We start from the raw sequence: 25,702 nt of genomic DNA, 5'->3' as shown, positions 1-25,702 counted from the left end.
CAAAATTTTTTCCCGACATTTTTGTCTTTTCGTTCCTCCTTCAGCCTTCAGTCCAAGCTTCCCAATTGAATAACAATTTGGTTCACTTGTTAATATATAAATGAAGCGAAACCAGATAATCTCAAGATGGAAGGAAAAAAAATTACTGATTAAACTTTAATCAACAACTAAACGTTCAAACACTCGAATAAACTCTGATCATTAAATGACGGTTGGCTTAATGATAATCTAATTACATCTGATTTTGTCAATTGTTCAAACATGCAACATTCTGGTTGATTCATGGAGATTCCAAAGTGATTCACCAGATTACAGTTGTCACGTTATAATCACCCGAACGAAATGAGCAGCAATTAATTGAGATTAAATGCACACTCGAAATGCTAACGGACTTTGGATCGTTCACTAAGTTGAACTTGTTCAGTTCGAAGGTTGAATCAAATCAGACAAACGAAAGTAAAAAATGAAACAGAGTCGAAAAGACGAATCTGATGTGATTAGGAATGATCTATTGAGTTGTTCGACTGGGAGGTTCGAGTTGTAAAATAGTTGAAATTTGCTTTCCTTAAAAGATGCTAATGCATGTTCGTCTACGAATTTGTGAAGAAAATTCTTTTTCTCCTACTTTCTCTTTTTTCCATCTATTTAGCCTATCTTTTACTTGATGCTGTAAAGTTGTCACAAAATTTTGCCTCCAAAACTTATAAATAATTCAATGCTACTAGTGGAACATGGAAAATGAACATGAAAAAGAAAGTGAAGATGAGAGAAAAAATGAAATCAAATCAAGATGAACAAATGATAACCAGAAGATGAGGAGTAAAATAGGAGTGAAAATGGCTCTTTATTAATGTACACAGTTTTTTTGTTCATGTAATGGTTGAACTTGAATGGTTATCCAGTATTTTGTATTTGACAAGTTTTTCTTGCCTCAACTCTTGTTGGTCTCATTTGAAAATACAAAGTTTAACAAAAAAGGTCAATTTCAATGGCTTGTTACTTTTGACACTTGTCTTTAAGAAATGCTTGGACTTTTCTTTCATTTAAAAAATACTTTTTTCGTTGCCATTCAGTTGGTCAATTCAACTCGCATTTCTTCCATTTCAATCTCACTTGATGTCAAGTTTTTTTGCGTTAACATCTTTTGAGGTTTTGGCATCCTTTGACACATGCCAATTTACGCTTTAAATATGTATTGGAAGGTTTGAATTAAGAGAATGAACAGAAAAATCATTGGGAAAAAAGAGTAACAATTTGAACCAACATTGTGGCTACTCGAGTATATGACAGGTTATATTTGAATAACTAATTTCATTTCTATTTTTGTTTCCCTTCTTCTTTCCCGTTCTTTACCATCAAAAAGGTTGAAGTGAAACTTCATTTTTAAATGTCACTCAAATGAAATTAATGCAATTGCCAACAACTGTCCTCGGATTGTACCTTTTTAAATGCACTTTCATTGTACAAGATTAAGCACCATATCATGGGAAATGAGGGAAGCTTTTGGTAATGGGTTGGATAGGGTTAGATTGGTTTAAAATAATTATCTCATTGAAATGACAAGTTTCAATCCAATTATCAATTCAATCTGTCCTAAAAAGTCAATTGATGAGGAAAACAGTTTAACTGGCAAATTGTGCAATTTGGATAACAAGTGTGTTGTTTAGATGGTTGGTATGGAAACTGAAAACAGCTGTAACCAAATTGAAAGCATATTTTAACAGCTAAGTAAACCGTAATTTTTCAAATTTCAACAGACAAACCAATCAACGTTTCAATGCGAAGTGTGACTTGATTTCATTCTCAATCAAAGATCTGATCAATGATATTGAGCTACACATAATCAATGAGCCAGTACCAGTCAATGGCTTTCAGTAATATGCTGATGAAACAGTTATACCAGCAGTCGTGTGTTGATGTCCTTACATTAATCCTGGTAAGTCAGGTTGTGATTTGGAAACAAGCCCATTTGCTTGTAGACGACTGAGTAAAGACAGGTAACTTAGAAAGCTTAGGCTGCATTCTTTTGAGTCAGGAGGCTTGAGGAAACAAGCCATACAGCAGTCGCGTTGTGATACCCTTAGACTTATTCTTTAGAAGCAGTAGACACTGCAATATGATTCGTACGAGTTTGGCAGTGAAGAGGGACAACTTGTGCCTCGATTTTTACCACTGGAAGCTCATGGTGTCTTCATTAAAATTTAATCATTTCTCGCTGAATCATATCAATGACCAATGAATATGTATTGCTCATTTTTTCTAGGCTAACTGGTTACAAACAAATATATATAAATATTCCAGTTGAACATTCATCATGTTAACTTGAAAATGAGTTGAAAGCAAACCAAATCTGAAAAGTCTTTTCTCAACAATCACATGAATAAAAGAGTTTCATGTGACAAAACATTACAAGTTTGGGAGCGCTAAAAAAAATGACAAAATTTGCAACATTTGAAAAATTATATTTTCTCATCAAAACGAATTATGTATATAAAAGTAAACCTTTTTCTTGTTCATTTCATTATTATTCAAAACTTTTGTGTAACCCTTTCATTCTTGACATGAATAGCGAATGATAAAACTATTGGATTGTAAACATTTAAAATGCAATTTAAGGCTGATACAACATTATTGTTACATTTAAAAGCAAACAAATTAATCTTTTCTTCTCTTTATTCATTGTCATCGCAATCATGGTAAAGAGGTTGAAATGAAAAAGGATAACATTTTGAACCACTCAAGGTCAAGTATATGTCAACATAAAAATAGAGCACAAATGTCGAGTGGTGAAAGTGCAAGGTAAAATAGAGAGTAAAGAGACATGTCAACAAATTTAAATGTTAATCGGAAAACAAGGTTAAAGGGAAAAGTCAAGAAGCAATGGAATGGGCAACAACATTTGGTTGAATCACTTTTTGATGAACAAAAATAGAGAGCAAACAAGAAACATTTCAATGAAAGATATTCACTCTTTACCGTTCAATGTTCAATATTTAACTCAATTTTCAGCTCATCAGTTTCATCCAATCAATTCTGTACAACAAATTTGTTAACCTTACGACTATCTTCACTGCAATAAGCAACTCACAAAACTATTACATGTCAACATTTTTCCCTTTAATCATCTTCACCATCGTCTTCATCATTTCACCATCTATTTAGAGCCTTTCCCTGCCGTCTTCAAAAGTCAACCCAAACTTGAATCAATCATCTTCCAGTTGGTTCACTTTGTTTTACAATTTACTGGTTTAACCAACACAAATAATCCAATCAAATGTCAATCAAGTTAATGCTTCTTTTCGTTTCTCATTATCATGCTTTTTACCTTTACAAGTTCGACGCAAGAGTCGACTTTATTTAAAACAATTCAATCATCAAAGTTGGACATTTGCGTTCTGTCAAATGTTGATTAGTCATTAGTAAACTTTAATTTTGTTTTATTTTCAATTTTTTACTCTTCAAACAAACAGTTGCGCTTGGTAAGACAGGTAAAACTGACAGCTTTCAACCTCGTAATGTGCTGAATTAACCTTGAACCATTAAACTTGAAATGAACATTCTCTGTCCATTGTGAAAATCTGTTTCATCTTTTGCTCGTAAATCTTGCACATTAACACAGCTTTACCGATTATAAAGGTTCAACTTTTTTATAACCTTTAAAATTGGTCATTCACTTGAATTTTATCTTTAATCTTCAACTTTTCAAGAAATTCGAGTTTTAACTTCAAGATGCACATAACAAGTTCACGTGCATTTGACTTCGGAAATAATAAAAAATAATATTCTTCGCATGATTTTTCTTACATAGAACTTTGAGTTTGAAAAGAACAAAAATTTACTGAAATTCTGAATATCGATGATAAAGGTATGTTCAAACACAATTCAAAAGAAAAAATTTTGTCGGTAAATTGCGAAATGTGAAACAACTTTTACTGAAATTTCATTGAAAGAGTAGAAAATGAAAATTTTTGATTCGATTTTCTGTGTTTTCCTTTTTCTCAGCTTTTTCTATTCATTTTTTCATCAATTTATTCTCGTCTCTATCTTGATGAAGACTTGTAGAACCTAGTTATTGCACATTAATTTCCCTTTCATCATCTGATTCATATTCATGAAAAGAGAAAGGCAGATATTTTCGCTCTTTTCACTTTCTTTTGCTGATAATTTTTCATTTCATTCCAGTTGATGATCATTACTTTCTTCAGGTCCACCAACAGTGTTAAAAAGGTCGTGAATCTCTTTTCTCTTGCAACATGAATTATGGAAAGTCAAGTCAATGATAGTTCTTGAATCATCAATGTTATGGAAATGAAACAATTCTTTCAACCTTCTCATGTACTCATCATGAAAATATCCATATTATTGCCTATCAACCAACAAGTAAACCCAACATGTTTCAACCTCTTCTAAAGCAGACAATTTGGAAGCGAAAAATTTGAATTCTGTTTCAACGACGACCAGTAAACACTCAAATGTAATCTGATTTTCTGCTAATACTTTGGATAATGATAAACATTAGAAAAGTTGGAATTGAGCAAATTAAGTTCGTTGCAACATTTCACTTGTCTGATTACTTTTGAGTTACATTTTTCTTCTCTTGATTTCTCTTGAGATGTTATCAACAGAAAATGTTGTTTAATTTCAAGCCAACCATTAACAATTTAAACTTAATTGTTTCATGCAATTTCACAACATTTAAACTCGAACTCGAACATTTAGAGTTGCGAGAAAAAAATGTATTTATTGGCAACAAATTTCATGGTGAATACAAATGAACCAATAAATAGATTCATGTTTTTATATGCATTGACCAGAATGACCCAAATGTTTACCTCAAACGAACTTCAAGCTCGATTGAATCCTTTTTTCAGTTTATCCATTCAATTGAACATTCAACTTTCAAATAGAAATGGAAAAAGTAATTATTGTTTCGATGCAAAAGTAAGTTATCATTAGAAATTCATTGAACTTGTTTGATTCCAATATTCGATGTTCATTTAATCGTTCAGTTCTTTTAGCCTTTTCTTTATTTGAAAATTCAACATTTCGATTTTGATGATTTTTCGCTGACTTTCTCATCAACTTTTACTTTTGTTTGGAAATTTTTTTCACACAAAATGAACATTTTGCTGAATTCATTTTCCCCTTTTGAATCTGCATCTAATTCAGTTAACTAATTAAAACAGTTTCTCATTGGTTGAATCGAACTTTCGATCTGTTGAGCAAATAAAGTGATCTTTTCTGGTTTAGTTCCATATGCTCATGTTGATTCAGTTAATAGAATAAGATGACTTTTTTCTGTCTTCTTTTTACTCTCTTTTAATCATCTTCACCCCGGCAACTCTCATTAACCTCACTTTCTTTACGTTCAACTGATGAATTGATGAGAATTGGAAATGAATGAAAATAGTGTATAACATGGAATACCAATTTACTATCCTTTTATTCAATAATCTTTGTTTACCACCAAATGATTGAGAAGAAGGCCAGATGAAGAGAAGAGCAAAAAATGTTCTTCAAGAGGTTCTTGTTGATGTTCTTGTATTCATCACACGATAAATTATAACAATAAATAATCATTCATGAGTGCTAATACGAATAACCCTTCAGGATATTATTCCAGGCTAATTTGGTTATCTGCTTTTGTGTTGACTTCTCATTAAACTTGATTATCGTTGACACTTGACTTGATATTATCATCATTACGGTGAGTTTAACAAGAAATTGGTTAAACAAAGCAAAAGTCGAAAAACTTGCAATATTCAAGTTTCGAACGAAAAGAACAGAAAATATCATGATCGAAACTATTGAAACATCGCCTTCAAATTGAAGCTGTTTCATCTTAATAAAAATTCATAACACGAAAAAAGACGGAACTCGAAAATCGTAAAGAAAATATTCATTTAGCTTTATCTTTTCCTATCGCTAATTTTTAGTGCATTTTCAAGCTAAAAGTCTTGATCCGATCGAGAACTCAAAATTAGATCTCTATGTTTCAAAAATTCATTTACCCCGTGCAATCAGTGAATGAAATTAGCTCGCGTAACTAATGGTTTCCTTGATAACGCGCGTTCAAGCCTATTCGAGCGGCATGATTACTTTCACTTTCAAATCGTTTGAATCCGTTCAGGCTCGTCTTCAAACCGAGAGAGATAATCGACTCAAGATTTTGTCTTCGGAAGTCTCTGAAGAAATGTGAGAATTCGTGAAGAGCGAACGAATTGTAACACTGATGGATGTGCAATTAATTTGCTGACTTGAATTATTTGAAAATTGTTGTATTCATTTGTTTGCTATCCGAAGATTACAAATTATTAATCATTTTTCATTTTGTAAAGAAGTTACAAAATGTTCAGAATGTTGAAGTATTTTTCATTCAACTTCATCGATACCAGACAAAAGAGGCAATAGAAATTGGTTTCACTTTTGTATTGAAAAGTGAAAAGTTAAATTCAATTTTTTTGCACAAATTTTGATTCAGATTTTGATTGAAAAATGGTAGAGAATGGGAAAAAATGTTTTATTCATTGTCTGAGCAATTTTTTGATAATAAATCATAAACATGGGGAAAAGGAAACAATGAGAGAAGAAAATTTTCTTTCCAAGTCTGATTCAAATTTTGCTTCTTTGCCGTCAATCCTTTAGCCAAAAACCTTTTTAAACACTTCACTGAAAAAACGATGGAAAAGATGAAATGATTAATGTTTCCAAAGTTGAGTGTTTTATTCAATAACTCTTGGAAAATTCATTAGTTAATTGTTGGAAAAAGAATAGAAAATGAAAAATGTTGAATTATCATGAGCAACAAGCAAATGGTAAAGTTGAAATTCGTCCATCAGAATTGATCGCCCAAATTAACGCAAACAACTGTCATTGCACAGAAAGAAGAAGAAAAAGAAAAGAGTAAACCTGAATCATGATTGATGAACTTTTTCTGATGATTAATAAGTGTTGGTAACAATGAAACCCAAATCATGGAGATAATAACAAACACGATGATAATAACCAATAATGATGATGAACAGAACTCAACTGATAACAGCAACAATAATGATTATGAAGGAAGAACAGTAAAAGGATAAAAACAGATTTACCAAAGTGAATCAACTTCGCTCTTTTTTTTACCATTTTGTGGGTTTTACTCCAATTATCATCATTAAACGTGTGTTAAACCAATGCCAATCACTGCCTTATTGGTTTAACGCAATTTAATTAGTTGAACTTGGCTGTTGAAAGAAGCATTAAAAGTTTAATTTTGGATAAAATTGAAAAGAGGAAAAAGAAGAGAGAAAAAAAGTTTACTAAATAACACAACAAAAGAGGAAAAAGGTGAAAAAATAAGTGTTATAAAAATTCACTCCCAGTTTTTCACTTTTCCCTCCCAGTAACACTTTATCTCGAAAGCTTATCAGATGACATCAACTGTTATCAGTTTTACGATCAATGTCAATCTTTCATCGTCACACTCATTATCATCATGTAATGGAGAGAGAGAGAGAGAGAAAAGGTAAACTCGAGAAAAAAGAAGGGAATCCAAGTCCAGTTCGAAAGGGAAACTCAATCTTGTTAATCATATTTTGCTTTTTATTCGCTTTTCCCTCCCATTAAAGCGCATCCAGTTTCATCTCTAGTTTGACTCTTCGTCTGCTTACATTAAACCATTTTGGGTTTGATCAATTTTTTACACTCTAATAATATAACAAAAATTGTAAACGTGAGTCGAATTTGAATTGAACATTGACCAAGACTGCTTTTGATGAGCCAATGTTATTGCTTGTGGGTCAGTTTTGTTTTTTCATTTTTTTCTTCTTCTTTTTTCAAATTCTTCTCTTTTCTCCCAAAAATACTCATCATTATCTTTATTGTATTATTTTCTCGAAAATCAATGATCAATGGCTAATTAAACGAACAGAAAAAGATATTACATCGTTAGTAAATTGAATAAATTCAACAAAAGTTGGACATTTCAGGGCGTTCTTCCATGGTCATGGTTAACAGATTATGATGACCATTAAACGTAATAACAATATCATGGTTAGACCCTGAAGCAAACTGTGTGTGTGTGATAAACAATAACAGAAGGGAAAAGTTCAATTCTCATTCAACATGAACTGAAATGAAAATTGAACAGGGAATGGATATTGACTGTGGAAGGATAAACATCGTTCCTTTATTTATTCTTGTTTATATTATTTCCTCAAATTATATCATTCAAGGTAATTCGAAAGGTTCAAGAAAATGTAGAGAAAATAGAATGAAATGTTCATATTTTCTTTTTTTCGTTTTCTAACCTTTTCTCTTGTACTCTTTATCTTGATCGCGATGCTGCCTTTTGATACAATATTGGATATTTTACAGAACTATTTAAGCTCTTGTTCTGTAAGTTACTTTCAATTGATTTTCTTTGATTTTTTCTTCTTGTTCGCCTACTTTTTTGTTTCTCATATTTTATTTCCTTGTTGCTTCAAGCATTCAACAAAATGAGAAAAAATAAACTCTGTATTTTTGTTCTCTTTTTTCATTTTTCTTTTTCAAAGATTTCCCATCTATTTAGTTTGAATCGTTTTGTTTCATTATAGTTGTAAGTTTTGAATCTCATGACCGTAACTTTATTTGTTTTAACCACCAACAATTGTTTTACTTCATCTCGTCTATACACTTTTTATGTACAGATTTTCAGATGTAAACGTTTATTCAATTTGTTGGTTTTCTAGATTTAAAGGATAACGTCTCAGTAAAAAAGTAGGCTCAGTGATATATTGATAAAGTTTGACCGAATTCAACTTTTTTGGTACAAATTTTAGAAATAAATGTGAATATTCGATTCTTTGATAATTCGACGATTGTTGGGTAAAATAAAACTGGCTAAAAACATCGAAAATACTATTTGAACCAGTCGCTCTCCTAGTGATAGTTGCGATGGGTTCATCTACCAAATTAATGAAAATGTAAGCCTGTAAGATACCACTGATTCAAGACATGAGTTGTTTCATTGGGAGGCTACATAGCGTACCCTCTTACCTTGTCTAATCACAACCTACAAAGGCTACTGTATTGGATGAAATAAAAGGAGCGTTAGGCTCAATATCTCACAAAACAACCAAAATCTTTTTTTGTTACAAGTACCAAACTGAGTTAATTCACAAAAGCAAAACTAACCCGACTGATTACGAAATTAAAATTAAATGCGTTGTGATGTTTTATAAAAAATGTAGCTTTTTATAACTCCGCCAAGTGGCTATATCTCCGCCGAATGAAGCCCATTGGATAACGGAGTATCCATAATAGCATCGATCTTTGAATTTTGCTAAATCGATGCAGCGACACTTGCTTGCTTCGATCGAATAGCTGATCTATCCGAACTTTACGTCCCAAGCATGCATGCATAGCAGCAATAGAAGCAACGTTTTTGATTGAATTGACCAATACTTGATAGTCAAGTGGAGTGTGGATAACAAAAGGTTTATCCATCAATATTTACTCCTTGCTTCCATCTTGTCATTACCATTACAAATATTGTTGTTTTCTGGGCATTTCAGCATTTCATGAGTTCATTTTTTTCTTTTCCTCTGTTTTACCACTCGAATATTTATTGCTTACTCCTGGAAACTTGCATCAACTTACTATTTGAGAGTTTAGTTGGTTGATTATTGTGACAAAGATAACAAAGTTCAAGTATTGGATTCATCTGTATTTGTACAACAGTTAACCAAGTGAAGGAAAACGAGGAAAAACTAAAGAGTTAATCTACATAACAAAAGCCCAAAGCAATCAAGTAATCTTTATTATTGTCCTTTCATCGATACTCCAAGATTAATCTTTTTTCATCAACCAAACAATGATTAACATAATTCTGTTTACATGAAACTTGCAAACTTTATATAACCCATCTTGATCATCATCCAAACCAGTCATCATTACAACCATAGTTTGTAAAAATTTACTAACGACAACAAAATTTATCTGCTAAACAAGCACATCAGTCGACCGATTAATCAAGATCAATGTTTTTTCCTCACTTTCACACAACTCATCAAGTCAAACCTTGTAATGAAGCCTTAAACCCAAATGGGAAAATGAGTGCGAAACAAATGGAGAAAAAGAAACTTCTCATAACCATGAAACATGTGAACTCTTTAAATCACCTTGAACCAACAAGACAATAATTTACAATTAGATCGAAAGAAAGGGACAAAAGTTTAGTTCATTTAATTAACTGGGAATGCAAGGGAAGGGAATCGGTTCAACAATATGAAAGCTGATAACTCAAAATAATGTTCATGAAAAGACGAGCAAAAATTGTAAATCTAAGCAAATAGTTAAATAGGTTATTGACAATTTATCTCGAGTTTGCCTGAAAATTAGCTCACTCAGCTTAAGTACATTGTTCAAGTTTAGTGAACAGCCGAGTGAACAGAAAATGTTCAAGTAAATGTTGAGTGTGTTTAATGTGTGTGTGTGTGTCTATAATATATACACATATAAATCTAAAAAAAGTGAAGAGAAGATGAAGAAGAATGAAGAGGAAAAGATCAACAAGATGATAAATAAATAAAAAGCTTGTAAAAAGGAGAAGGAAAAAATGATAATACTTGATTTGAATTTCGTCTGCAATTTTATCTTTCCTTTACCAGCTTCAATCTTCAACTATATATTAATATCAATTCGCATGGGAAGAAATCGGGTTCATCATTGGCACAAAAGAAAGAGTAAAGCAGAAAAGTTCAACATTTGAATAAAGAAATTGAAGTTGACAGAATCAGGAAAACATGATGAAAAGTTGAATCAAATTGGCGTGTTGGGATGGGAATCCACGTAAAAGAGTAAAACGAATTTTAAACAAAACGAAACTAAATTTTACTGGAAATTTCATTTTCCATTTTGACATGTGAAAATTAGTCGACATAAAGATAAATTTATTCAATCAGTTTAAAGAGAATCTTGAAATATTAACGAATTTTCGAATTCGAGTTTTTATGAACCAAAATCCGATTTTTCTCGGTTTTAATAGACGAATAACTGACCAGAGAATTGAATTTGACGTGAAAAAATGAATGAATCGATTTCAGTAATAACTCATTCCAATTTCTTTCCAGAGGAAAATTTCGTGAAAAAGTTTTCTCTTAGCATGAAATTCTTATCAAATCTCATGAAAATCACCGCCGAAAAAGTAAAGACGAAAATCTGGAAAATTGTGAAAATTTCGAAGTATTTCGAGTTTTAAAGACAAGCTTTTGATCTGATTTTCCCGTTCTAAATATGTTGATAACTGACCAGAGAATTCGATTTGACGTGGAAAAATGAATGAAGCCATTTTAGTAGTAATTCATTTCAAGAAAGTTTTCTGTTCAAAAATTTTGGACCAAAAAATGAAATTTCAAGTTTTTTCTTTTATGAAATTCTCAAATTGCTGAGAAAAAATGTTGCAGGGAATGCAAATTTCGAAAGAAATTGAATAAAAATTTTGGTGAAGATATTGAATCGATATCAAACCGTTTTCCTTATTTACAGATTTACTTTTCTTCTCATCAGTTTCATCATTTTTCCCTCATGTGATACAGTAATACATGAGTACATTTCAACAGTTATTCTTTATTCTTTCACCATTTAACCAATTCTTTCCTTCTTCTTCCTCCACTCATCATCACCATTGATTCCTCGAGCTATTTCAATAGCTAAACATAAATCGATTTAAGGCTCGATTCAGTTGCAATGTTCAGAAACAACACACAATATGAAGACACAAAACATTCAACTCTACTTTCCTCTTGACTAAGCCTTCAAGCTAATAACTGTGATACTTTTTAACAACAATATGCGCTATTATAATTCATTTTCCTATTAACCAATCTAAATATTGTTCAACTCACAGGGAAACTTTGTTAACATTGAATTGTAAGTAAAGTAGCAATTTGATTCTGCTTCATTGCTCTATTTTACTTTGTCTTTTGACAATTCAAGATTCTATTAACACTTTTAATTCTACTATTCAACACAAAAAAACTAATAAATCTAAACTTTTAACTTTCCTTTATCATCCACCATTAAACACTTTCAATTCTGTTCAACTTGGTGTCTCATCATGAAATATCATTCTCAGATACTTTGGGTTTGATTTACGTTGAAGTCAAATTGAATTAAGAATAGTGAAAAAGTAAAATAAGCTAAAGGAAAAAAGAAAACAGATTTTATAATGTCTAGTTTTATTTGGATTTTATCTCAGCTTGAGTAAGTTCAATTAAAATGTTATAAACCCATCCAACTCTTTACAATACATTGATACACATAGCGTAAACCGAAAAGGCTGGAAATTCGGTTCTACCCTTCAGACTTGGGTTTTCGTGCATTCGAACTGATATCATATGCCAAATGATAGTAGAATTTGATGATCAAGTATTCAGTAATATCAAAGGTTCAGCTGCTGAAATTTATTTCGCCGGCAAGTTGGAAGAAAATCGGGCAAAACCAACGTATCGTATCCAATCGTATCCACCAACAATTAGCCTTAAAATGATTGCGCGCAAACAGGTCCAATACACGAAACTGTTGCTTTCAGTGTCAAAGTTTGGAGATCGGTGAGTGTTAATAAAGCCAATTTTTGTTCGCCTCAATGTTTTGTTTCACTGTATATAAATAGGCAGGGGTGTTAATGTCTTCCGTATAACATAACATTTTTCCCCAATGCAAAAAACCTAGCCAATTTTTTTAGGCTACCCGACGCGAAAAGTCTTGAGCAGCAGCATGAAATTTAGAAAAGGTGAAAGTTTTATTCTTACTTTAGTGAACAAAGTTTGAATTGAAATTTACTTTCCTATTAATTTCATGACTTCATATTTGATTAATTGAAATTTCATCACTGTGGATGTTGCTGGTTGAATTTTACGTCGAAATGGCGAGCTTTATGATCAAGCAATAGCTATGAGTAGCTATAAATGTCCAACTATTATTCACCTTGCTCACTCTAGGACAGCTTTCGCTTGCGTCATGTCCAACTCTTGGACAATAGTGTAAAAGCGGTTTTTTAGATAGCGTTTTTTTGTTTATGTTATTGTAGTTTTGTAATGTAGAGTATTAACGCATTTTTTCTTTTAAGCTTTTTCATTGTTCTATTTGTGTAGTTCCAGAAGTTTCACAGGCTCAATATTGAGCCGTGTTTATGTTTCGGGTTGACCACCCGCTCATATGAAAGAAATTACAGACTAAACTTTTAACTAAAAGTTCAATTTATTATTGATTGAGAAATGTGTTATCTACAGACTTTTAAAGTTGCTACAAGAAAAAAAGCGTTGTAACATTATGAATACAAATACAATTTATGAGATTATTTCAAATCGAAAAATTAGAAAATCTAAACAAACATGTTTGTTAAGTTAATTTTTTTGATTTTTGGTAATAAAGGTGTTGTTTTGCTCGTTTTTCTTCATTTTCAGAAAAGTGAAAAAAGGACTTAGCGCACATAAGTTTTATGGCATCTAATTTTTTGACAAAGATATTGATACTTTGTCAAAGGTATTTCTTGAACTAGAACGGAAAGGATATTTCACGAGAGGCATACCACTGACCAGCTAACCAACTGTCTTTGCATGACTCAAATGGATGAGTGATGCTTTAGGTTGATAGAAAGTGGTAAATGTGTGCAACAGAGAAACTATTAATTTCATTATTGTTCTGATTAGATTATGATTAGCAAAAATTGTAATTGCATAGCATTATGATAAGCTAATGATTATTGATGATGCTTCATTAAATGAGGCCAAAATTTTCGTGACCAAATTCATGCAACATGATTGTATCATTGAGCAAGAATAATAATGGTAAAACTGTCATGATAATTGCGTGAAAACTCTGTTTGCCTTCTAATCTTTCCATTGTCTTTAATCAAACTTCACTTCCGAATCCATTTAATTTACATTAAATGAAAAGGTGGAAACAGAGACTAGCCTTAATGAAATGGAAAAGTGTCAAAGGTAACAATGTTTGCACAGACAAGAGTAGAAATCATTTAAATAATTCCACTCTTTTCCATCAATGTCAAAATTAACAGAATAAATATTGCAATGAAAATGTCGAAACGAAAAAGTTCAATGATATTGAAATGAAAATTTCTATCGAAACTGATTTGAAAATTTTCCCAACGAAAAGACATTAATCAAACTTTGAATTTTTAATTCCAACTCGATGAAGATTTTTCATTGATTTTGTTTTATCTTCTTACGTTTTTCGATCAACACCATCAACTTGCATTGCACTTGGAAATCTCATTAAATGAACTTCTTTTGGCAACAACATTTAATAAAACTTAATCCATTCAATATTGAAATTTTAAGTCTGCAGTTAAACTCAAATAGTGACTAAGATAAATAAACTTGTTAGCCATGTTTACTTGAATAAAGAATCGATATTGATTTAGATCGATAATGTTCAGCTTTTTTGCTTCTTCTTCTTTTTTCTTCTCTCTTTTTCTGTTTATTCTCGATGAAAAAAATCAACATCAATGTACTTTATCTTGCTTCTCCTTGGAAATGTCAGTCTAATAAATGAATCAAAAATAAGCATCAGTAGAAGAAGAAGTTGACTTGAAATGAGAAAAGACGAAAAAAAGAAAAAGTAAATCAAAGAGAAAAGTTATTCACTATTTTGACGCCTTTTCAGTTGAAAATATTCCATATTATCACATGTAAAGAGAGAAAGATTTGATGAAGTATCAATGATTAAGTTTTGCTTCCAGATTCAAGATGTTTACTTGGAAAACAATTTAAAAGCTAAAGAAATTTAAAGTTTGGCAAAGCTGAAGAAAAGAGTTGAATTTGATTTGCATAAAGCAAACGTTATTGGTAATCCTTTTTTACTTCCGTTTTCATCAGTCATTCCAAGTTGAGGGAAGAAGAGGAAAGAAACAATTTACAGACAAATCATGGAAACTCGTTTTACATTCAATTGAAAAATTTGTTCAATCCTCAGCAAGTTGAGACTCTTTAAGAGGCTAAAGCTATAAATATCATTGCAAGGTTAATCTGGTTCATTGAATAGATTTGCGAAAAAAAAGGAAAAGTTCATTTATTGTTTTTTCTTCTTCCATCTGATATTGAAACGAACTTCTCTCTTTCTGCTAATGTTAAGTGCTGGTTAAACAAATTATCAGGATAATAATGAGAATCATGTTGAGTGTAAAGATTGTTGAGAATTGTTGAGAACTGTTGAATATGATTGTTGATTGAGCAAATAGAACAAAGTAAAAATCTTTGCTCCAAAATGTTGAGCAAATAATTGCATGATAACTGTTTGAGATGGATAAATATTCCACTCTTGGAATTCAATCATTATTCGGAAAAACAGATGAATATACATTTTTATTCTGAAACTGGGAATGGCGAGTAGAAGAGAAACAACAACAACAAAAAAAGAGAAACTTGAACATGAGGAAAACTCCCAGAGTTTCCTTGGTTACTCGAGATAATTGAAGAGAAAAATGTTCCATTTTGTAGATAACAGAGTTGAAAGACAATCTGATGGAGATTGAGAGTCAATAGGAAATCTCGACTTTGACTTGGTTCTCTCTTTGCATTTAACCTTTACTCATTACAGAAATTATGATTATTATTTTGATTCTCTTTTGCTGCTGATAATATTCTGAGTAAATATATCATGGCTATTCAGTCAGTCAAAACTATTGAACCCACAGTCAACATTAGGCCTCATTGAATTTAGATAATGAGTCCAGTTAAGACCATTAAAGAGTAAGCAGTAGAATGGAAGAGAAAAGGTAAAAAAAATTGATTATCCAAGTATCGTTAACTTATTGTTGTAAGCCTCTTCAAAACTATTAATACAACTTTTACTCTACCATTATTTATCATTAATATTATCATCATTATACATCTTCATAACTTTATCTGTTCATTCACTGGGATGGCTTGTAATAACAATCCTACTGGAACAACAACACATAATGCCACTTCAAGTATTGTTTCAACTTTTAATGAATGATTGTTTAGTTTTTAAAGTGACAGAGAAAAGTATAAAAGAGGAAAATGCTATAATGATATTAACAGGATGAAGAGTGCAGTGAAAAATATTGACTTTAATCGATATTAGTTGGCTCATTTAAAGCTGTTGGTTAATTAATTAAAAAATGTTCATTTTCCAGGTTTCCACAAAAGAAGAAAATTTATAGCAAAAATTTTAATTTCGACTGATGGTATCTATAAAGAGATGCGTTTATTAGCGAAACATTTTTTCACATTTTGAATGTAAAGTTGGGAGGTGAAAATGTTCAAAGAATGTAATAATTAAGTGAAGTATGAAAGAGCAACAGTGGAGTTCATTGGAAACAGGGATTTAACAGGGAGGCAGAACTTGTATTCGAGGGGATTTCACTGTGATTGGTGAGGTCGGTGCACTTATCTCTTAGACTCTTGGAAAGTATTGTCGATTATTGAGTAGAACAGAAAGATTGGCCAGACTAAAATTACATCAAAACTTATTGACAAAACATTGACAATGAGATATTATTAGAAAGATATCAATAGAATCAAGATTCATCAAATTCTAAGCGTCAATCTAAATACCTTGCATTTTCCCTACTCATCAGTTTATCACTCCAATAGTTGGATCATTTCCAGCCTACACTGCAGTTTCACTGTCTGGTTATAACAAAAGTTAGAGCTTGGAGTTGACCGATTTTTTTCAATATCAACTCGAGACAAATCTAATTACTTACTAACCTCGACTGATCAATATATGTCAAGACTCGAGATTAAATTTTATTTCGTATTTCAAATGAAACAGTAAAACATGAGTTCTCTCTACCGTCATTCCCTTCTATCGCGAAAACTTTATAATCAAAATGTGCTTTAGTATTTGTGCAACATTGCAACGGATTTATCTCTAGGAACTATCTCTTCAAGGGTGTTCAGCTACTTACAAAGATGTCGAACGCAAATGAATCCGAAACCAAACATGCTATTGACCTGGAGATCAAATATAGTGAATTTGAAAGACATTTATTTTTTGTGTCAAGCACAAGGTGATTTTCTAGGAAATCGCTACTGATTACGTTAGAGGTCAATCTGAGGTCATTACATAATTTTTGAAGCCAATAAATCTTACTAATCAAGTTGTGACACTCTGTGAACAAAGCTGCTTGAGTTACTGCAAATTCATAAAATAACTTTGGTCGAATGTCTTGCGCTTATTTTTTAACCGATAGCTCAAATCTTTTTTGTTTTTGGGAAGCCGAGAAACTGAAAAAATTTTATTTACGTAACTTATCTGAGCATCAACAACTCGATGTAACTGTAAAAGTATATTAAAAAGATCAAATTAATCAGTTTATATTGATTAAAACGTTTTCAACCTTTTCAAACATTAATGAATAGTCTGATGGAATTGAAACATGTGAGTTCAATCTCACTTCCCAGCTTACCAATACTTGAACCATTATTTTTGATGCAATAAAAGCTATAAGTGATGAGAAAGTTTGATGAAAGGAGAAACAGAAAAAAGTCAATTCCAAATTGATAATTTAATATCAAATATTTTTACTTCCATTGAATAGTTTCTATAGTGATATATCTATTAAAGTTTACAGATTGTTGTTTTTATTGTTGAAAGGTGCATTAAATGGGAGACATTAAACTAGATAGTTGACGGGATAAAGGAGACTGGGAGTGATGAACAAGAAAAGAGTAAAAGATAAAACAAAAAAAGGTAAACATAATGTTTGAATGGTACATGGTATTAGTATGGAAAGCTAAGGACAGAGAGAAGCGAAAAAAAGTAAAGAAACAATTTTCATCACAAAAATAATAAAGGACAGTATGAAGCATGATGATGATGATGATGAAAAAGACTGAATTTTATCAGGAAAATTGGCTAAATCATGAAGACAATTGTTCTCAGCTTTCATTTAATGGTTCAACATAAAAGATATTTTTCATTCTTATATTGATAACAATTGTTCAATTGGTATTGTTTAACATTTTTCTTGCGTTTTTCTTCTTTTTCTTCATTTCTCTCTTTTTAAAGTTCAAGATTACATTTTGTTAAACAAGTTGATTATCATGAAAAAAGAATACGAAATGTACAACAATTAAAAGATAATCATCGTCATGGAACGAAAATGAAAATGTAAAAATGTTATCAATTTAATGAAAGTTATTCCAGTTTAGTTGCAATTTTTTTTCTAATTTTTTTCGACTGAAGAGAGAAAAGAAAATTGTTGCTAGTTTCTCATTAAATTGATTATTCAAATTATCATGGTTTATCGTTGAGAGAAAAGTAACTGAATGTGGAAACATGAACATTTCAAATTGAATATTTGTTCATTTTCTTTTCTCACTTGATATTTTACTCAATGCTAATGAGATAGGTTGAAGTAAGTACATTTACTGGGATTTATTTTGCATTTAAAGTCACAGTAAAAATGTGATAATGATCATAGGAAGGCGAGAAAGAGGAATCAGATAAAAAGAAAATGGAACTTTCTTTTAAATTAATTTAATATTTGACCAAAAAATGACCAAAATACAACCAAAATATTTTCTCAAGTGACATCAATTAGACTGATCTTTCTGGTCAGCTTTACCATCGAAATGGTAAAATTGAGATTTGAGTTGAAAAACTGAGAAGTTGAAATTCATAATAACTGATGATATTGAAAACAGCAAATGCTTTTGAAGATAATTTTTCGTCAATATTTAAAATCTCAATTCTCATCAAAATAGAGAAGCTTTTTGCAAATGCTCAAGTTGCCTGGATTGGGAAAATAAAAATCTTTTGCTTTGAAACTTAGCGCTTTGGTGGCGACCAGAACTCTAACTTGAGTCGATAAATAGCTGATTTTTACTAAACTGATTGAAAGTCAAATCATCAATCTATCAGAAATAACGTGAAACATGATTTGATTGGAAATAATACGATGGAATTATGAGCGATCAATAACTAATTTAGAAAGTTCAACATAATGTTTCATAACATTCTTTCAGTTAATCAATCAAAAAATGAATAGAACCGAAAGTTGCATGGTTACATTGAAATCAGAAGTTGAGCAGAAAATAATTAATATTCATTAAGTATTGGAAAATTGTGAGTGTAACCAGATTGATCTAGCAAGTTCTCAATATTTCCATGAAAATGAATTTTTTAACCAAGTTCGAAAAATTGTTGACGATTTATACTTTGGTCCAAATTATTTGTTCAATTGGATGTTTTATTCAGATAGAATACGTTTTTAAACGTTATTTTGGGCGAGAAATCACGACCATTACAACCGTTGAGATTCCAGATGAAACGATATTACCCGATATTGTCATTCGAGTTGAAGTTTTGAGTTTCATTAACTATACTCTGTTTTTCCAGCGATTTCCACCTGTTGGAGCATTGGCATTTTTCAAATACAACACTACTCGTGAGCTGCGCTTTTCCCTGAGAAATGTGACTTTTACGAAGAGCATAAGCCAGTTGATTGAAAAGGAGTTGACCATCAAAGAGACCACCAGTTTACTGTACAAATCAAAAGACTTCATCAAAACCATTTACGTGCGATCAATAGAGACCATGAAGGACGGATCATTCAATTCTGATTACGTAGATCGATGCCAATTTAAAGAGTATTTCCAATCTTCATTTTTTTACATCGTGATTGCTTGTTCCACTAAAGGTCCAATTATTGGAAGTTTCATTCTTAAAGATTTAAACCCTGGAGTTGCAGACTTTTTTGCATTGGTATTGACTCAAAGAATTGCGATGACACAACAAGGAATACGAATTGCTTTCATCGAACCGAACTCTTCGCCAAGTAATCGAAGGGTTCAGTGGACTAGGTTACCATTACGCGATGGAAATTCCGTTTATGCAACTTCATTTCAACTCATAACCCTTACACTGCTACCGGCACCATACTCGAACTGTGTAAACTACACTAACGAAGGATACGAAAATCGATATGAAAAGCTAGACGAATGTCTGAACAAACTGTCTCAAAAGTGGTTTAATAGACTGTTTTATCAGTCCTTACATAGAGCTGATATTGATGCGCCTTTTGTCGGCTTTGATCAAGATCTTAAGTTTGAAAATGCAACGTTTGCTAAGCTGAGTAATGATATAGTGACACGATGTGAAGCGGAAACTATGGGAATGGATTGTTATGAAAGACACTACAATGTTAAGGAACCCGACGCAGTGAGAAGTATGCATCCTTTAACAGCAATCATTTTATCGATCAGCAAGCGTCCTTATATCGATATGATTACTAAACCAAAATTTAATTTTATTGACTGCCTTGTCTCAATCGGCAGTATCTTTGGGTTTTGGTTTGGATTTGCTTTGAATACCCACATACCTTGGATAACCTGTCTAATCAAGTCTAAGTTGATGCCCATTCGAAATGGAAAATTAACCAACACTAATGAATATCCATCAAGAAATGGACCGATACGTAAAATTAAACTGACACAACTGAACGAGGAACTATCCAATAACTACTATACACTTCGACCCAGAGAATCAAACAGATTGTCGATCAAAAATAGCAGAAGACTTACAGTTACTTAATCATTCCTGTTGCAAAAAAGTTTACACCGTTTGACGAATTATCATTTTACAGGTTTTGCACACTTCCACCTCTCTATTACTCCAAAACTACACTGCGACCTTAATTTGACTCCTAAAGAGTTAACAAGGTAACGGCATATTTCGTGACCGTCTAAAGGTCCAAAGCACTCACTTAATTCCCTTAAAATTGTATTTAAAAATCAAAACAATTGTAAATAAACTTCGCTCAGATAAACATAACTTTTCCAGTTCTCTCCAAGTCTAACCTTTGACTGAATCCGTCTAGATATGTTTGGATTTTCGATTTTAACTGACATCGATTTTATACAACAAAATCAATTCGACTTATAAACCGAACCAAAACATAACTAAATAAGTCCAACCCTGAACCCCAATTTGTCATTTCATTTCAGTTTCAGTCTCTACTGATCCTCCTGCTCTCATCACAAAACTTTTCCAAGCAAAGATTGTTTGATTTGTGAGATGAAAAGTGGGCCAATATCAAGATCCAACATTGAACATGTTTCAATGTATTTTTGCTGCTGTAATGGCAATCTTGAGGTAAGACTTGAAATGCATAATAGATGAAGACAAAGTTGAGTATTATGTTTTCTGGTTAAGAGGAAAAGGTTAATTTAAAAACTATCCAAAGCAAGTTGTAAATGACCATTCAGAGTTAATAGAGTTAACATGCAAAATGAATCAGTCTTTTGGGTTGAAAATGTTTTCCGATTTTTGTGATCCAAAAGATTCAGCAAGAAGAAGAAGAAGGAAAAAGGTTGATTACTTGGTTACTCCATGCAACTTTCAATTAAACACTCTTAAACACCAAACCAAAGATCAAGTTTGAAGAAGAGATGCAAAGAGAATCATCATGATGAATTAAATGTTTATCCTGATTCCTGCGTTCCTCTTCTTCTTCCGATAAGGTCAAATTATCTTGCTTCGTCGCATTTCAACTATTAACATCACTCCAAGTTTCCTCTAATTTTTCTTCTTTTTCTTCTTTCTTTTTTTTCACTCAACTCCAAATGTTTCAACAAAAAAGTTCATCCATCAGTTTGCTTCTCATCTTTTGCCTTCTTGTCCATCTTTTATCAATTTTGCAACTCTTTCTCTTCTCTCCTTATCATCATTATCATTCTCTTCTTTATCACTTTTTCCTATTATTCCCATGTATTCTCATCTTTACCTTATTTTTTCTTCTTTACTCAAAACAGAGTTTCAATGTTTTTCTCCCTGAATCCATCTTAATCTTTATTACTGATCTATGAGTAAACATTTTCCTGGTAACACTGTTTTCAATCAATCCTAATGATTATCACAATCAATCGTAAATCTTCATCATCTAACAATTATGGATCATCTTGATCAAAGATCATTACATTTAGTTTCTACTTTTAGTTTTTCAACCTACTCAGTCTGTTATCCCTTTTCTCATCATGATACTCAATACCTGTTGTTGTGGTTTTACTCTTCATTTCATCCAAACATTTCTCATCACATTTTACAAGTCTATTTAAACTCCATTTCCCATTTTCTGGTTAAATACTTTTTCGCTTTTTTTAGTTAAATATTGATCAAATTTTGTTTCGTTTTTTGCTTGATAAATGAACACTTAATCGATGTTTGGCTGTTACAAAATTTTGGGTAAAAAGTTGCCATCGATAAATGTTCATGTTTTCATTTGAATTTTAACCTTTTTTTCTTGAGAAGAAAATTTTTCCAAATCAAGAAATGGATAATCATGAAATTCAATTTTGTGTGCTTTAACATTTTGGAAGCGTTTTGATCGAATAAAAAGTAATTTGAAAAAGTCAAGATTGGCTATTTTTAACCTTTTTCATCAATACTTGGTTGAATAGGAAAAACAAATTGTGAATCTCAATTTTATGCCCTTCTCCTCACTGAATACATGAGCTCATCAGTCGAGATCACGTTTCAATATTTTCAAAATTCTACCTGAAAAATTGAAAACAAAACAGTTTTCTGGTAAACTCAAAGTTTCAATTTTTCTGTACAAAAAAATGAAAATCGACTGGCGGTAACATCGCGATTTTCAAATGAACTATTGGTTGACTTGTTTTCAAGGTAGTTAGAATACAATAGAACATGCAATTAGAATAAAGATTAATGTCCAATCCGACTGAACCTTAAAGGCCATCTCATCAGTTCTTCTGATCCTTGCTCTCGTCATAGGAATAATAATCTATCCATCGAAAAGTGTTAATATCTAATTTCTCAGTTCATTAGTCGTTCCCAATTGACTGTCACTCGTCTCATGATTTTGATTTGTGACAAAAAGTCAATTTTCCATCTTTTCCCTAATAACCCAATGTCAAGTATCACGACTTGTAACCAGCTTATATCAAGCTTAGATTTACAAAGTTTTTTTTCCCTCTCATAACTTTCCTCTCTCTCTCTTCACATACATTATATAACAATGCTGGCAAATAGAGATTCAAGTCAAGAAAATATCAAAATAAACCATTAAGAACAAGTCTGATTGTCATCACAGTGGGTTATCATGTTAACATCAAACTGTCTTTATCAATAAAAGTGGACACAATTTTCTTAATGATTAAGATACAATTGAAAATATGATTGTTATCAACATAATCATTTTTTCGCTTACTTTTTCACTCTGTTATTACCATTATACATCAATCGAGTTCACTTTTTGTCCCCAATACAAAAGGCAATAGTTTACTTCAATTCCTCTTCATCCTCACCCAGTCTCATCATTCCCATTGTCTTTCCCTCATTTATCAATGAAAAAAAAACACAACAACAGACAAAGAAAGCGAAACTTTGAAACAACAAAAAAAAATGTTGATTGTTTAGATTTATATTTGTTTATTTGCTGTTTGTTTTTGTCCACAGATTAACTAACTTGTTTGTTATTTGTAACTGTCCAGCAAAATATTTCATTAATCTACAAGAGAAGAAGAAAAGAACAAAAAAACTACAAATCCATTTAGTAATGGTCATCAGTTGATTGCTACTGCAACACATCAACTATTAAACTACTTGTAGTTTACTTTGTTCATCATCACTTCAATCATTGTCATTCCCTTTCAATTGACCAACTCACATTAATTTCATCCTTTCCTTATTATTTCATTTTCATTTCATCAACAAAAGTTTTACGAGTAAAACTTGACTGTGCAAAAAGGGCAAGAACAACAAATAACGACAAACAGAAACATTTATATAAAAAAAGGTCCAATTGTCCTTTTGGTAAACAAAAGCCAATTTTTCAACTTTTTTTTCTCTTTTCTCTTCAAGAACTTTTTTCCATTTTCTCATTTCTTATTTTCTTCTTCTTTATCCTTGCCTCATTATTACGAGAAAGGAAATGTACACTGAGTTTCATGTTCAGAGGTTTATCGGTGAGAGAAAAGAAGGAAAGGAAAACATGAAAACAATTGTGTCTTGTTTCATTGTTTACCCTTGAAATGATTAAATTCATTCAATTTCATGATACTCTGAATCTGATGGCCTGAAGCATTATTTTATAAATATCCTTTAAATGGTAAACTCGCTTCAAACTGGAATCATCATGAATGTAAATTAGCGTTTCTCATCAATTTATTATTCACTTTGTTCAATTTAAACAGTTTTGGTAATTGAATTGAACGAAAAGCTAAAAAGTTTCTCATTTGATTGAAAAGCAAATGAACTTTTCGTCTCAAAACATGAATCTTTAAAGAAAATTTTCTAATTAAAATTTTCATTCCAAAGTTTTCCAATTTTCTCATCAAGATGAAATCGATATTCAAAATTCTGGGAATTTGTTTTGTTCCTTTTTTGTCATTCAACTTATAATTTGCAACATTAACGTGATTCAAGGCGAGGGAAGGGAAAGAGTGAAGAAATTCAAGAAAACAATGAAAATTGAAAATATCAATAATGTGATGAGCTTAGCTGGGAGTGAATAAGTTTACCAATTTTGATAAACCAAGTGAAAGTTGAGCAAATATTATCTCTTTCACTTTTCATGTTGAAATGAAGTAATGCAAAAATGTTTATTTTCTTGAGTAAGAATATGAGAAACGATAAATAAACAACTTTTTTCATCATCATTTTGATAAGGTGAAAGAGAGGCTGAAAAGAAGAGAAAAAATCAAATGGAAACTTTCATTCAATGGTAATAATAAAAAATTATACCAACAGGGAAGATCAAGTAAAAGCATGAAAGAAAATTTCAAAGTGAAAATGCAACTTTTGACGCTTGAAGATTATTCAAAATGAAAACTTTTCCAGCATTTCAGTTGAATCTTACATTTGAAAACAAAATTGATGAGAATGAGTAAAGACAGAAAATTTGGAAACATTGAGATTGTTCATGAAATGGAAAACAAGAAATTCAATGTACTTTGAAAATCAGATTTCATGCTATTCACCAATTCATTTTCGTATAATCACTCAAAATGTTGATTTCAATTTCAAACGAAAATGTTGAGTTTCTGTTTGTCAGCGAAAACGAACGTTGCAAAAGAAAATCTGAAGTTCTTTGAAATTCTTGTTCAACTCTTTGAAGAAACGTTATTCAAATGCTGAGACTTTGGAATAATTTCAACATTTAAACTACTAATGACTCAGTATTGACAGATTATCGAAATTAAATTTTTCCTTTTGCTTGAAAGTCCCAAAAGTTAGAAGAGAAAGGAATTTTTTTTCCTTATTTCTTCCTGAACTTCTGAGGTTATGAAACAAACTGTTAGAAACTTGCAAATTCTTATTTTGAATGAGCTTTCTAATGAATACGATTTTCGAGTAAAATTTAGGATAAAATTGAAGTCTAACTGAAAAGTTTCGGGAAACTCCAAGTTTTGGAAAGTTGCTTTACCAGTAACTTGAGTTTATCCAGTATTTTTTCAAATATTATGTTACTCTTAAAAGGGAATCAAGATGAAATATTGAGACTCAAGAACATGATATATGTCATTATATACCTTCAATAACGGAAAATGGAAGCTTTAGAAGAGAATATTTTTTTCCTTTTCTTTTTTTTCGAGCAAAAAAGTACAATCAAATGCATCTACCAACATTGGAATCATTTTTCGCATCTCATAAAAATGAAAGAATGAATAAGAAAAAAGATTTGATTCCATTTTATTAGTTTCAATAGTTTCAAGTTGCTTTT

At 31.3% G+C, this 25,702-nt stretch overlaps 2 protein-coding genes across 2 annotated transcripts in view; one reads left to right on the top strand and one right to left on the bottom strand.

Moving 5' to 3' along the window:
• LOC107359369 (neuroligin 4-like) overlaps nucleotides 1–25,702 on the bottom strand; it is an 83,897-nt gene that overhangs the window by 46,198 nt on the left and 11,997 nt on the right. The gene's annotated exons all lie outside the window — the stretch shown is intronic.
• Nucleotides 19,441–20,682, top strand: LOC149093830 (uncharacterized). The gene has a single exon (XM_089268107.1). The coding sequence runs from the start codon at nucleotides 19,558–19,560 to the stop codon at nucleotides 20,551–20,553; it is 996 nt and encodes a 331-aa protein (XP_089124233.1). The 5' UTR covers nucleotides 19,441–19,557; the 3' UTR covers nucleotides 20,554–20,682.

Source organism: Tetranychus urticae, chromosome 2, assembly GCF_039701765.1.
Source record: "Tetranychus urticae isolate SD_2017Ah chromosome 2, NJAU_TeUrti_SD_1.0, whole genome shotgun sequence".
In the NCBI taxonomy this organism is placed as follows: Eukaryota; Metazoa; Arthropoda; class Arachnida; order Trombidiformes; family Tetranychidae; genus Tetranychus; species Tetranychus urticae.
The sequence above is the reverse complement of the archived record's forward strand: the minus strand, read 5'-3'. Positions and strand labels throughout refer to the sequence as shown.

What these genes read in the sequence shown, in the direction of transcription:
- LOC149093830 (XM_089268107.1), top strand. Translation starts at nt 19,558, where the DNA reads ATGAAGGACGGATCATTCAATTCTGATTACGTAGATCGATGCCAATTT.